General features: G+C 41.8%; 1 protein-coding gene across 6 annotated transcripts in view; it reads left to right on the top strand.

Annotated features, from left to right (window-relative positions):
* The window catches only part of PHACTR2 (phosphatase and actin regulator 2), a 235623-nt gene that overhangs the window by 170946 nt on the left and 49370 nt on the right, over positions 1-15307 (top strand). For 5 of the 6 annotated variants that reach the window (XM_038771215.1, XM_038771242.1, XM_038771233.1 and 2 more), the window contains exons 3-4: positions 6286-6366; positions 14978-15136. In XM_038771215.1, the coding sequence (XP_038627143.1) occupies positions 6286-6366; positions 14978-15136 (240 nt within the window). The remainder of the gene's footprint in view (positions 1-6285; positions 6367-14977; positions 15137-15307) is intronic. The other variant, XM_038771224.1, reaches the window with a different exon arrangement.

The following is a 15307-nucleotide window of genomic DNA, read 5'->3' as shown; positions in this document are numbered from 1 at the left end:
GAATATGCAGGGAGGCGAGGCTACGGTTACCAGATTTTTCATTTGGCTGCAGTGGAGAGGGCTGAGAGGGCTCAGCAGTGGCTTTGCCTGTCCTCTCCCGAAAGTTTCCAATGTATTGATTGTGCACACAACAGGAAAATCTGTTTAACAAAGAGCAAATATTTTAAAAGATGAAGAACTAGATACTGAAATATTTGTACTTATGTAAGTTCCATAGCTGGAATTTCTCCCCATAGAAACGTATTTTCCATGCTGCATCTCCCAAGGCATAGTCTCCAGGCCTCTGGACGCGTGGTCATCCATGCTTTTCTACACTAAAAAGCTCTAGTAGAAAGCCCAGACAACTAACAAATGACATTTCCCCATCAGTGCCTGTTTGCAGTAGTTCAGCATAGGAATGAAATTTAGTTTTGTTTCTTGGCACAAAGCAGATGCCACTTCAAAGTATTGCAGTAAGAGGGCAGAGAGGATAGAAGAGAGGGGGAGCAGTTTTTTAGGTCCGATTAAGTTAGGATTAAAGAGACAGAAAGTACAAAACTAAATAAGAATCCTCTGGGGCTGATCTTGAAAAGACTAAAACAAAAACTGGAAGTTTTCCAGTATCTCAGCTTACTCTTTTAAATAAAAGAATGGAGCATTTTTAAAAGGGCCTAAGGCAGAAAAACTACTGAATGGCCCAGACTCATGATATTAAAGGATGTTTTCAAAGGAGAAGGAAATAAATTACAAATTACATTTCAAAAGGGGAAAGGAAATGAAATGCAGTTTTCTGGGGGGGAAGGTAAAGTACTTTTTTTGTTTCAACTTGAGAATTTAGGGGAGCATCATGGCAAGTACTGATCGGTGGGACTGTTTGCAACCCCACTAGCCATCTCATGGGCTCTTGAGTTCATTCATTCATTCTGTCTTATTTACTGAGCACTTACTGTATGCAGAGCACTGTGCTAAGCACTTGGGAAAGTACAATAATAATAATTATGATGGCATTTGTTAAGCGCTTACTATGTGCAAAGCACTGTTCTAAGCGCTGGGGAGGTGACAAGGTGATTAGGTGGTCCCACAGGGGGCTCACAGTCTTCATCCCCATTTGACAGATGAGGGAACTGAGGCCCAGAGAAGTGAAGACATGTGGTGGAGCTGGGATTCGAACCCATGACCTCTGACTCCAAAGCCCGTGCTCTTTTCACAATACAACAATAAGCACTGACATTCCCTGCCCACAATGAGTTTACAGTCTCCAGTGAGGGGAAGACAGACAACAATGCAAATAAATAAAGTTACAGATATGTACATAAGTGCCTTGGGACTGGGAGGGGGGAAGAACAAAGGGAGCAAGGCAGGTTGACGCAGAAAGGAGTGGGAGATGAGAAAAAGTGGGGTTTAGTCTGGAAAGGCCTCTTGGAGGAGATGTGCCTTCAATAAGGCTTTGAAAGGGAGGAGAGTAATTGTCTGTCGGATTTGAGGAGGGAGGGTGTTCCAGGTCAGAGGCAGGATGTGTGGTCGAAGGCTTTTGAAGGCAGGCAAGATTGAGGTGCAGTGAGAAGATTAGCTCTAGAGGAGTGAAGTGTATGGGCTGTGTTGTAGAAGGAGAGAAGTGAGGTCAGGTAGGAGGGGGCAAGGTGATGGAGTGCTTTCAAGCCAATGGTGAGCAGTTTTTGTGTGATGCAGAGGTGGATAGACAACCACAGGAGATTTTTGAGGAGTGGAGTGACATGTCCTGAATGTTTCTGTAGAAAAATGATCAGGGCAGTAGAGTGAAGGAAGTATGGAATAGGGAGAGACAGGAGATTGGGTGGTCATCAAGGAGGCTGATGGGCTGTAGTTATAGGCTGTAGTAATCCTGGTGGGGTAGGATGAGTGATTGTATTAATGTGGTAGCAGTTTGGATGGAGAGGTGGATTTTAACAATATTGTGAAGGTGGGATCTACAGGATTTGGTGACAGATTGAATATCAATCAATCAATCAATCAATATGTGCATTGCATGACAGAGAGGGGTCAAGGATAACACCAAGATTATGGGTTTGTGAGGCAGAAAGGATGGTGGTGCCTTCTACAATGATGGGAAAGCCATGGGGAGGACAGGGTTTGGGTGGGAAGGTAAGGAGCTCTGTTTTTGACATGTTAAGTTTGAGGTGATGGGAGGATATCCAAGTAGAGATGTCTTGAAGGCAGGAGAAGACGTGAGCCTGGAGAGAGGGAGAGAGATCAAGGTTGGAGATGTAGATTTGCGCATCACCTTCATAGAGATGGTAGTTGAAGCCATGTGAGCAAATGAGTTCTTCAAGGGAGTGGGTGAAGATAAAGAATAGAAGGGGACCTAGAGCTGAAACTTGAGGGACCCCCCCACAATTAGGGGGTCGGAGGCAGAGAAGGAGCCCATGAAGGAGATTGAGAATGAACTGCCAGAGAGCCCAGAGGAGAACCAGGAGAGGACATAGCCAATGAAGCTAAGGTTGGATAATGTTTTCAGGAGAAGGGGTTGGTCCACGGTGTGGAAGGTAGCTGAGAGGTCAAGAAGGATTAGGATGGAGTCGAGGCCAATGGATTTGGCAAGAAGGAGATCATTGGTGACCTTTGAGAGGGCAGTTTCTGTGGAGTGAAGCGGACAGAAGCCAGATTGGAGGGAGTCAAGGAGAGAATTGGAGGAGAGGAATTTGAGACAGTGGGTGTATTCAACTTGCTCAAGGAGTTTGAGGAGAAATGGTAAGAGGGAGATGGGGCTAAAACTGGAGGAAGCCATGGGGTCAAAGGAGGGATTTTTTAGGATAGGGGAGCAATGGGCATGTTTGAAAGTAGTGGAGAAGAAACTGTTGGAGAGTGAACAGTTTAAGATAGCTGTTAGGGAGGAAAGAAGGGAGGGGGTGAGAGTTTTGAAAAGAAGTGAAGGAATGAGATCTGATGCACATGTGGAGAGGGTGGATTTTGAGAAGAGGCAGGATATCTCCTCTAGAGATACGGCTGGAAAGGATGGGAGAGTTGAAGAGGGGGCTGGAGAGGGGAGGGACTGAGGAAGGGCAGGGGTGATTTTAGGGAGTTCACACCTGATGGTGTCAATATTCTTAATAAAGTAGATGGCCAGGTCACTGGGGGCAAGGGATGGGGGGGGCGCAGGGGGACGGGGGCCTGAGGAGGGAGTTAAAAGTCTGGAATAACTGGCGAGAGTGATGGGCATGGTTGTCGATAAGGGTAGAGAAATATTTTGCTGGGCAGAGGAGAGGGTAGAGTTAAAACATGCAAGGATAAAGTTGAAGCCAGCAGCACTCTGTGGCTCAAGCACAAGAGCGAAGAAGGTGGACTGTGCAAGTGAACCAGGGCTGTGGGTTAATGGTACGAGATCAACAAAGGGGTAGGGGAGCGAGTGAGTTGAGTTCAGTAGAGAGGGTGGTGTTGAGAGCGTCTATTTGGTCATCAAGGCTGGGTAGTTTGGGGAATGGAGGCTAAGTGGGGCATGATGAGTTGAGAAAATTGGATGGGGTCCAGGGATTGGCGGTCTCTGTGGGGGGATAGTACAGATTTATGGGGAGGAGGTGTGGAGGAGAGGCAGTACACCTGCAATCCCCTTTTTCTTTAGCCCAGACACCTCCCCAGTAAGGTACGGCAACGTTTCAAGGATAAAAACTGTACCAGAAGTGTGAGGGAGTCCTGTGAATTCCCAGACAGGGTCTGACCCTACTTTCATTGGCCTTAAGAGACATTGCTGTTTTTAAGCCTGTAAGTATCCCAGGACTGACCCCTTCGTATTTATAGCAAAGCATCTGAACTCTTGGTACCTGAAGGGTCTGGATGTTTGTTTCCATCGTGCTTCAAGGGTCATACCAAAATCAGGGCCATTCTGGATGTGCTCCAGGAATGCTAGGAATCTCTGCAAAGCCAATTCCACATAGTAAATGGACACAGCCATGTGGCCCTTGGTGTCTGCTGCTGAGGGCCATTGTATCTGGAGCAATGTAGATTGTAAATCAGTAGAAGGCTCAGGATTCGGGCAGCGATGTGGCTACAGAGAAGCACGGGTTGAACATCCTCTGTTCTTTTTCACAGTCCTAAGCGGAGTGCATTTCAGAAGAATATATCTGTGGATCTGAATACATATCGAATTTTGCCATGACTTCAGAACATTTGGGAAGGTTTGGCTCCAACTTTCCAGAAATTTTTGCATTCGGGCTGAAATAATTCAGTAAAAATTGCAGGCCTGACTTGGAAATTTCCTGTGGATATAAAAGGAGTGTAAGATTTGTCTCTCCAGGATAATTTTGCATTTTATTTGTGTGTGATCCAATGGATAAAATGTAGGAGGATAAGTCAACTTAGAAAATAAAGTAATTAAGATCACCCTCCTACTGAAGCATGAAAGGAAGCAGAATTGGAGGGGGCCCCATGGGTAGAGGCAGTTCCACAAAAGGTTTGCGCATTTTGCATTAGGGAACATTAAGGAGGTGAAATCCTTCAAGATGACATGATAAATGAGTGATTTTTAATGGCTACCGATTGTTCGCCTTATAATTTAAATTAAGAGGTCTCCATATCTTCTAAGCAGCCACTGCTGCCAATCAGTGGTATTATTGGATGCTTACTGTGTGCAGAGCACTATACTAAGCCCTTGGGAGAGTACATTATAACAGAGTTGGTAGATATGTTTCCTGCCCACAAGGAGCTTACAGTCTAGAGGGGAAGAAGGGCCTTAATAAAAATAAATTACGGGGATGTACTTAAGTTCTGTGAGGCTGAGGGTGGCGTGAATATCAAGTGCTTAAAGGGACAGATCCAAGTACCTAAGTGATGCAGAAAGGAAAAGAGCATCAGGGGACCCCAGTCTCAGCAGCCAGGGCCCTCTGAGCTCCTTGGAGGATCCATGCTGCCTGAGGTGTGTCAGCCCGGAACCCTCTGCCAAGGTCCCAGAAGTGGCAGTGGAGATGAAATGGGAAGACTCAAGTTTGTTTCCTTTTTACTTAAAAAAAAAAAATCAAACCCCCAGGGCCAGCAGCAATCCAAGGCAGAGGCCACCCCGGGACCAACAAGCACTGAGATCACTGCCTGGTCCAGCAGGGCTGCTACTGAAGGGGGCAGGTACTGGGCCAGTGGCAGTTTGCATCGTATGAATGGTGGGGGAGTCTATGTTGGCATAGTTCAACCCCTTCTTGGATGCCCAGACAAATTCGTTCACCCACCAGATGCCACATGCAAATTGAACCCCCTCACGAGCCCCAGATCATTAGCATGCAGACATGAAGTGAGAGCCATAGAAACTTCCTCTCTGCTTTCTACCCATCGCCCCATCCTTTCCTTTATACAGTCCTTTCAGTTGCCACAGTAATGTTGGGAGGAAAGAGGAAAGTGGTGGTAGAGGAGGAGAGACCAGAGCATCTTCACCTTTTGAAGCTGATGTGAAGCATTCCTCCCTGCTGCAAGATGGGTCCTAGGCCTCTCACAGGAGCTAGAGGGAATCAGAAGCAGCATGGCCTAGAGGAAAGAGCACAAGCTCTGGGAGTCAGAGAACACGGGTTCCAATTCCACTGCTTTGCTATATGACCTTGGATGAGTCATTGAAGTTCTATGTGCCTCAGTTACCTCATCTGTAAGATGGGGATTAAGACTGTGAGCCCTATGTGGGACAGGGACTGTGTCCAACCTGATTATCTTGTATCCCAGTGTTTAATATAGTGCCCATCTGGCACATAGTAAGTGCTTAACAAGTACCCCCCCCAAAAAAAATTACAGGGGGTGGATGGTGCTTCTTCATTCCCCACTAAGCACAACTAGTGAAAGAGCTGGTACCTGGGTTTGTGCTTCTATTTGTTCAGGTGAGTGGTATTTGCTTGAATGTGTGGCCATTTCTAAATTGACATTTTAGGGTGCTAGAATAAATTTAATACATACTACTTCATATAGGCTTTATAGTATCTAGAATCCATACACATGCTTGTCTGCTTTGTGTTACATTGCAAGGCATATCTTAATCCAGGGGAGATGCTTCCAAAGGAGAATTGGGCCATTTCAACCCTGCGAGCTGTAGTGAGGTGGCAGTATGTTGGCACTCCTGTGTCCATTTCCTTTCCTGGAAATGGGTCTAAGATCTCAGTCATGTCAGGGAAATGTGGAACTGGAACAACACCCTTTTTCTAGCTTTATTAATAAAATTTATTTTATATGAATATTTCCCCTTAGGCTCCAGGAAGGTGAGTAGGTTAGACACCCCAAGAGAATCGAGGTATTCCTGGACATTTATGCTTTTGTATTATAATAAGTAATGACTTGATTCTTAACTGTGCTTATTCTTTTTATAAGTGTTAGAAAGGAAGATTTCTACAAGACAAAGTAGAGAGGAGCTGATAAGAAGGGGAGTGCTTAAGGAATTGCCTGATCAAGGTGAGGAAAATAATCATAATAAGCAAAAACAATAGCTCAAAACTTAATTTGTGGGTGCTTAATCCCATTTTCTACCAATATGTACTTTCTGTTAATCAGGGGTGGTTAAGGAAGTGAATGATTCATGTAGAGAATCTTTTTCACTCTATTTTGCCTGAGTGATCTGGAAGAACATCTGAAATTATGGTGGAAGAAACTCAAAACTTGGTACATCTCCAAGCCAGCCATCCTGTGTCATTGTAAATCAAAGATCTACAGAGGTATTTTTAGTGGGGAGAAAGACCCAAATCACCTCAGTTCCCTCTCTTCCTCCATAGCAGTTCCAAGCCCCTTTGCAGGAAATAGATTTCTTAAGTAAATTTAAATGTTTCTCTGGTGTGTCTTCTTTAGTTCTTACAGGTGCAAAAAGTGGGATCTACCCAAGAGAAGCTCAGGAAAGAGCACGGGCATGGGAATTAGAGGATCTGGGTTCTAATTCCTGCTCTGCCAGTTGCTTGCTGTGTGATCTTGACCAAGTCACTTAATTTCTCTGTGCCTCAGTTTCCTCAACTGTAAAATAGGGATTAAATACCTGTTCTCCTTTCCACTTAAACTGTGAGCCCCATCTTGGACAGGGACCATGTCCAACCTAATTAACTTGTACCTACCCCAGCGCTTAGAACAGTGTTTGACACGTAATAAGCATTTAACAAATACCATTAAAAAATACCAAATAGGGGAGAAAATTTCACATATTTGCCATGTACTGAACAGGTATTTTATTTCTAAAGGTAGTTAATGCATGGAGAAGAAATGCAAATTGAGCAATACAACTTCCTTTACTTCTTTTGGGGTTTCTTAGCTCATTTTTTGAAGAATGTTTCTTCTTATTCTTTTGCTTGCTTGAGAAGCTGCTTCCTCATACATATCACTGCCATTGGCTCCTTCCATGTACTTTTTTCTCTTCTGCCTCACTGTCACCTACCTACTATGCCCCTCTATTCCCCAAGGCAGCAAGAGGTCCTATTCTTAAGGACCCTCGGCTTCAAGGCTCTCCATCACCTTGCCCCCTCCTACCTCACCTACCTTCTCTCCTTCTACATCCCACCCGCTCCTCTGCCGCTAATCTCCTCACCGTGCCTCGTTCTCGCCTGTCCCGCCATCGACCCCTGGCCCATGTCATCCCCCAGGCCTGGAATGCCCTCCCTCTGCCCATCCGCCAAGCTAGCTCTCTTCCTCCCTTCAAGGCCCTACTGAGAGCTCACCTCCTCCAGGAGGCCTTCCCAGACTGATCCCCTTCCTTCCTCTCCCCCTCTCCATCCCCCATCTTACCTCCTTCCCTTCCCCACAGCACCTGTATATATGTATATAGTTTGTACCTATTTATTACTCTATTTATTTATTTATTTTACTTGTACATATCTATTCTATTTATTTTATTTTGTTAGTATGTTTGGTTTTGTTCTCTGTCTCCCCCTTTTAGACTGTGAGCCCACTGTTGGGTAGGGACTGTCTTTATATGTTGCCAACTTGTACTTCCCAAGTGCTTAATACAGTGCTCTGCACACAGTAAGTGCTCAATAAATACGATTGATTGATTGATTAAGGGCAAGAGATAGATAGAAGTTGAGGCACACATAGAGAAGTCAAAAAATGTTGACTTAGGTGGAGTTTATCAAGAGTACTAATGATTTCTTTTTTCCCCCTCCCATGTGACTAACTGATGAGCAGTTGGCATTTCTCTAGTGCTGCCTCCCTTTTACTGCTTTGTCCTCCTATTTCCTTATTATTGTTTAGCAGAATTGTTATTGAAAAGGATGAATTGCTATTCATCTTGAGTTTACTGTATTATAAACAGACTTCTCTACCCAGTTGAGCATATTGTTTCTAAGAATCTTATAGCATTTTCCAAACCAGCGCTGTATGCCTCTGTGCCAGTGAAGAGCCTGATATAGTGACCTTTCCCATGGCCACAGTGTGTAAATAGGAAATCAAGGAAATCCTGTTTAGTCCTGTGTCCTCAGTGCTTGGTCTTAGGACAAAAGATCATCTCACATAGTGTAAGAATACTGAATGAGCCAATCATTTTCTTTCTTTGAATTCTCACAACTTTCAGTTCAGTATTTTTTGAACTTGATCTCCCCATAGTAATGGACTGTTACCTCAATTCAACTTCAGTTACTTAAAACATATTCCCCACCCTTTATCTTTCTTGTATCCTGCAACAGGATGTAGGAGAGGAAAAATGAAAGACTATCCTGAAACCGTAGAGGTGGGAAGCAGCATTACAATTTCTAAAATAATCTCCAGGCATATTGCAGGCAGGGTGACTCTTTTGAGGCACTGGGGAGGGAGAAATTTTCAGAGGGTGTATCATGTTATACTCTGAACTATTTTCTCCCCCTGGGATATAATTCTACCAGGAACTTTAGAAACACAAAGAAAATGGAAAAAATTTCCATTTACAATTATTAGGGGTTTATTACGTGAGTACAAATCAGAATTTAAGACATTTTCTGAATCCAGATAAAAAGTTGTGGGTAAAGAGGGGTATAAAGTTTTATTTGTTGAAACCCAAGTATGAAATAGCCAACTTCAGATGAAATGATTTTCAGTCAACATAATCTCTGGAAAAGTCTTAGAAAAACTTTCCCTTGGGCTTTTTCAGCAAAGCTTTAAAAATACATAGCAAATTAAAACAGGTTTTGCCTAAGAATCATGTAAAGAGCCTACCCCAATGATCAAAGATCCAATACTGCTGAATTTATTTTCTGTTCTTTTGCACCGCACGTATCTACTGTCTTTTAGTCCATATAATTACCTAATGCTTGAAAGTGTCCTCAAATGCTTGTAGTAAGCACTGACCTTTCCTATTTTCCGCCAAGTGCTTGAGAAAGTAGTTTTCTGTCATCTCTCCAACAACAATAATCTTGACAGTTTCAATCTGTTTTTAGCTGTAGCCAGAACTTGGAAGCCACTCTTCAGTACTTAGTTAAAGCCTCTTCTTTTCTACTGTTGAAGGCTCATTCTCTCTCCTGGTCTTCTTGACCTGTGTTACACCTCTTGACATTGCATGGCAGTACAACTTGCAGCCTAGGCACTTCTTATTCCATCTTTTCACTTCGTTTCCCGACCTTGCTACTTATTAACCACCTTTCCTTTGCCCTGGGGATTGCTTCCTTCTCCCTGGTCAGGAGTGCAGAAAGGAAACCTACAACTTGCTTCCAAACCTCCTTACCTGTAACTTCCTGCTTCCGTCTTCAGCTTTTGCTCTGACACTGATAATGCCTCCAGCAGCCGCCCTCTGGCCATCTCCTCTTGAGCAAATTTATTTTCCTGTTCTCCATTCTTCAGCTGTCTACAGAAGGTAAAGAGATTTGCAAACTGTGCCGAACGTCTTCAACCAATGACTGCTTCTCTAGATGACTTACATGTCTAGAAGTTGTAGCAGTTTTCTGGCCATTTAGAACTTTTAATTTCCCGTATTTCCAAATACCTCTTAATCCATCTAGGCTTAACCTATAGGTGCCAACGCCATGGAAATGGTGGGGCACAATTGACCCCTACAGCTGTTCAAGCTTTGCTCATGCACTGTCTTGGACGAGACCTGATCATTCCCAGTCAGGCCAAAAGTGCAGCTTTCTGGCCAGTTATCCCACTGACCCCTGTCCTCTCCCAGGCCCTGTCTCCCCTGCCTTCTTCCCATCTCCTTCACTTAAAATAAAAGGTTGATTCCTTTGGCTTCTCTCTTCCTGACATCCTCAGTTCTACTTCCACCTTTTCTTTCCTGCCAGTACTTGTCTGTATTCTCTCCCCCTCATCATATTGCGGAATAACATCCCACTTTTCAAAGTGATATTTCATGACTACACTTATACTCTTTCACTGTTTGTGTTGTTGTTTAAAGTTCCCTAATTATCTTCTGATCACTTTAAAAAATGTCTAATCCATATTTCAACTTTTCTCTCTCCCAGCCTCCTGCTATGTTTTTTTCCATTTCAGCATATACATTCATTCATTCAATCAGATTTATTGAGCGCTTACTATGTGCAGAGCACTGTATTAAGCACTTGGGAAGTACAAGTTGGCAACATGTAGAGACGGTCCCTACCCAACAATGGGCTCACAGTCTAGAAGGGGGAGACAGACAACAAAACAAAACATGTGGACAGATGTCAAGTCGTCAGAACAAATAGAATTAAAGCTAAATGCACATCATTAACAAAATAGTAAATATGTACAAGTAAAATAAATAGAGTAATAAATCTGTACAAACATATATACAGGTGCTGTGGGGAGGGGAAGGAGGTAGGGTGGGGGGGGTGGGGAGGAGGAGAGGGAAACAGTAGTCTTCCCTTACTTGATAGCTGGAGCCATCTGCAATAGCTGTATTTATTTCACAAGTCAAAGTAAATATATCTTTTCACCTCACTGACTTTCTTCTCATGTCTCATGTGAAAATGCACTTTTTCTTCTTTACCTGAACCACTTGTTTTTGCTCAAAATTTCAGCCTATTTAACCCCCACAAAGACATCTTGTTTCAATTTTTTTTTACATAATTTGCCTGAAATAGACAATTTGTTCAATTCATAAAAGCTGCATTGAAGACTAATACTGTTGTTTCTGGATTTGGTTGTTAAACCTGCAACCACTCAGTTCATTTCACAAGTTAGGACAAATAGATCCAGTTCATGTTCATACTGGGGCCATTTAAAAAATAATTTTTACCGGATGAAATTTTATTGAATGTTATTTTACCTTTTCCCTGTGACAAAATATTTTTCTTACCCCGTTTTCATTACTCCTGAATCAGTTTTGTTTCATCTTAGTTTTGAGATATCATTTTGATCCAGAGCCATCACGATGCACCTGTCACAACAGCCATTTAATAATAATAATAATAATAATAATAATAATAATAATAGCATTTATTAAGTGCTTACTATGTGCAAAGCACTGTTCTAAGCACTGGGGAAGTTACAAGGTGATCAGGTTGTCCCATGGGGGGCTCACAGTCTTAATCCCCATTTTACAGATGAGGGAACTGAGGCCCAGAGAAGTTAAGTGACTTGCCCAGAATCACACAGCTGACAAGTGGCGGAGCCGGGGTTTGAACCCATGACCTCTGACTCCAAAGCCTGTGCTCTTTCCACTGAGCCACGCTGCTTCTCATTTAGTGTAGTGTGACTTTACAGAATCCCTAGCAGGAAATAATGAAGTGAAAGTGAGAAACTTTTGATTTCCATTTATCTTTAACTAAAGGGAGATTACTGTTTTGCTTCCCTTTGAGTCTGAAGGCCAACTCCTAGTTTCTTCCATGTTTTTGACATCAACTTCTTTATATATGAGGTATTCTTTAAATTTGTTCAGCACCTAAAATAGCATGAGATATTCACTTGTGAATTATGTAACTGCTTTTTCATATCTCCTTACATCAGAAAGCCAATTATTCCAACCTCAAACCTCCCAAATTACTCACGATGGGAACTGAGGACGGTTCAGATAATAAGAAAAGGTTTGGATAATTGGACAAGTATCTGACATAGCCAGATCCAGTTATGTTTGTCTATCCAAACTTTTGATTTTCTAAACTAGCTTCCATCCCAATTAGTTCAGATAATTACTTTTTATTGTTCCCAGATGTGATGAGACAGAAAAGTTATTTTTTATCAATATAATAGTCACTTTGAAGCTTTTTAAAACTATTTTAAATTAATTTCTGCCTCAGTCATGTTGACAAGTAGTTTTAATTATTGGAGCAGAATATATTACTTTTTCCCAGAATTAAATATACTTCGATGGTCAGGAGACTGTGTCTGTAATATGGCTGTTTTTAAACTGAAGCTACCTAAAAGCTTAAATGTTAAAATCCATTTATATCTTCAAATTCACCAATCCCAAGCAACAAATAACTCATCTCTTTAACCAGCAACTCCTTTTCTTTAGTAATGATGGTTACCATCATTAAACCAGAGACTTTTGTGGCTGTTTTTTAGTTTCCTTCCAACATTTCTGGACATTCATTAGCAAAAGCCTTATCAAGCTCTAGGTGCCTCAGTTTATGATCTGAAGTTCTTACGTCAGTGAATTATTACATAAGATTTGGATGAACATTACTGGATACTGCTTTTATGCAGTATTATGGTCTATCGATCCCTAAAATGGACACAGTAAATTCTTAATTTAACAAACCATGAGGGACCTTAGAAATTGCATTTATTGATTTGAAAAATTCTTATACTGAAATTACTGTAGGAACCCATTTAGATAGATTCTAAAATTTTCTAAAATGGAAAACTTGCAATTGTAGTGTCTGTGAAAATGAAAATGGACCACACTTTGGAAATGGAATGCTTTTGGCACTTTACTAATTGTCTTCCCAGACTTATAAGTACTATATTTCTTACCGCAGAACATTATCTGCCAAATAAGTTTTTCTCCCTTTAGCCCTTTCTCTACACTTTTAAAAATAATCCTCATAATTTCACTGAGTATTTGTATTCTACAAATCACCTGCAAGGAGCTAACAATGCTGTATAGACCCTAACTAGTACTTCCTCAGACCATCCCTAGGAAGCCCCTGGGAATAGGTAATATCAATCCCACTTTTCAGATGAGGCAATGAGCCGAGAGGGGTTAGGACAAATAGGAAGTCAGTAATGGAGCCACTTCCTCTAATTCCCAGGCCAGTTATCTGTCAATGAGAGAAACTGTTTTGCTTCATCCTTGAATGTCCACTTCCATCTGGAAGGAAATTCCTCTGTATATCTATTGATGTTTTCTAATGATTATTGGGGCAGTCTGGGAGTTTGTTGACCCCTGAATACAAGCAGGAAGGTGAACAAATGAAGATGTGAGAAAGCCCCCTGAACCTGAGGATTCGGCAAGAGTCATATAGTAGCGTGTTTTTTTGACCCCTCAACACAGAACCTTCTGATTTGTACAAGTATAAGATAGTAAAAGAAATATAGAGGTTTAGGGAAAGGAGACTGTTTAAATGTTTTTCTCAAATCACTGTTGGGGACATAAAATGATGTTATCTCCCTTCCCTCTACCTCTCTGTAAAGTATTTTTATGATTATTACTTCTTACATTTAAGAGCTTATTTTTTACAAAGCACTGTTCTCGTGCTTTGTAGGAAATACCCTCAACAAACATTAATGTTTCAGATTGAAGACAGTGAATAAGGACCTTCTGGATTCCAGATTGCCATGGCATCTCTCATAATTTCCTTCAGGTTTCCCTGCATATGGATCATCCACATGGGATTTGTGGGCAAGATGTTAGCAATAGTGCAATAGTCAGATTTCTATCTCCTCTCTAATGTAATAATAATAACCATAGTAATAACAATTGTGGTCATTGCAAAGCACTTCACTAAGTGCAGGTGTATATATTAGATAATCAGGTCATTGCCAATGTCTGCCCCACATGGGGCTCACAGTCTGTCTAAGGGGGCAGGAGAACAGGTATTAAATCCCCATGTTACCGATGAAGAAAATGAGACTCAGGGAAGTTAAGTGACTTGCCTAAGGTCACGGAGCCTGGAGCAGAACCCAGGTCCCCTGGCTCCCAGTCCCTTTCCACTAGGCCGGCATGTAAGCGTCTTTTTTCCCCTACCTGCAATATCACTATTTCACATAGTCATCTGAAACTAGGGGAAAAAAATGAAGATTTAAAGTGTTCCACATTTTCCCAATATCCTGACTCCAGATGAAGAACAAAAATATTGACAATTGATAACAGAAAATAATAATGATAAAATAAGCCAAATAATTCCCAGAGTGTACAGTAACTGTGATGACAGAAGGTTAGAACATGACAGAATGATAGAGCATGGGCCTGGGAGTTAGAAGAACCTGGGTTCTAATCCCAACTCCACCACTTGTCTGCTGTGTGACCTTGGGCAAAACACTTAGCTTCTCTGTGCCTCAGTTACCTCATCTGTAAAATGGGGGTTAAAACTGAGCCCCATATGGACATGGATTGCATCCAATCTGATTAGCTTGTATCTACTGCAGCTTTTAGTACAGTGTCTGGCACATATGAAGTGCTTAACTACTACCCTTCAGAAATAAAAAAGCCATTATACATAACTGCAGCTTATACTTTAGGGAATATGCTACTAGGAAATGTTCACATTTTCCCACTTATTGTGTGTCTGTCTAATTACATCCTCATGTTTTGTATTTGCATTTCAGTCTGTGTTTTGGTGCCTGTTATGATGTGTTTACTGCATTTTCCAGGTTATTCCTTTCCCCCATCCATAACTGAGTGAAAGAGTCTCATTAATGCTGGACTTCAAAAAAATCCAAACAGCGGAATCAGTACCCAAGAGAGATTGTGGAATCTTCTTACCTGAAAATCTTTATAAACATAATAGCTGCCCATCTGTCTGGAATTTTTTGGATACAGTCTTGCTGTCCAGCCTTAACAGCATTACAGTTCTATGGATCTCTATCTTTTGCCAAAATTCTTTATGCACTGAGTAAAGTTTCTTATAGACTACCATACTTCTGATTGATAGGGACTTAAAAAAATCTTAAAATACCATATTGCCAGTAAATGGAACATTAGGCTCTTGAGAAAGCTGTGAAGTTAGACATCTAGGTGTTTCTTTCCCCATTTTAGACGGAGATGTAACGGTAAACTTTGAAAATTCAAATGGGCATATGATATCGATCGGCGAGGAAACCATACAGGAGGAAAATGTAGTAAAGTCTGAAGAAGGTAATGGCTCTGTGTCTGCGAAAGCTACATCTCTGGAAGAAAAAACAGAAGATAAGAAAGGTAAACTAAAAGGAAAACCCCGTGATTAAATTTTTAAGTATAGTCCAATGTTAAGAGCCAGGTTCCAGGATACTGATGTATTCAATCAATCAATCAATCAGTGGTGTTTATTGAGTGCTTTCTGTATGCACAGCATTGTACTAAGCGCTTGGGAGAGTACAACAGAGTTAG

This window comes from Tachyglossus aculeatus, chromosome 2 (genome assembly GCF_015852505.1).
Source record: "Tachyglossus aculeatus isolate mTacAcu1 chromosome 2, mTacAcu1.pri, whole genome shotgun sequence".
In the NCBI taxonomy this organism is placed as follows: Eukaryota; Metazoa; Chordata; class Mammalia; order Monotremata; family Tachyglossidae; genus Tachyglossus; species Tachyglossus aculeatus.
The sequence above is the reverse complement of the archived record's forward strand: the minus strand, read 5'-3'. Positions and strand labels throughout refer to the sequence as shown.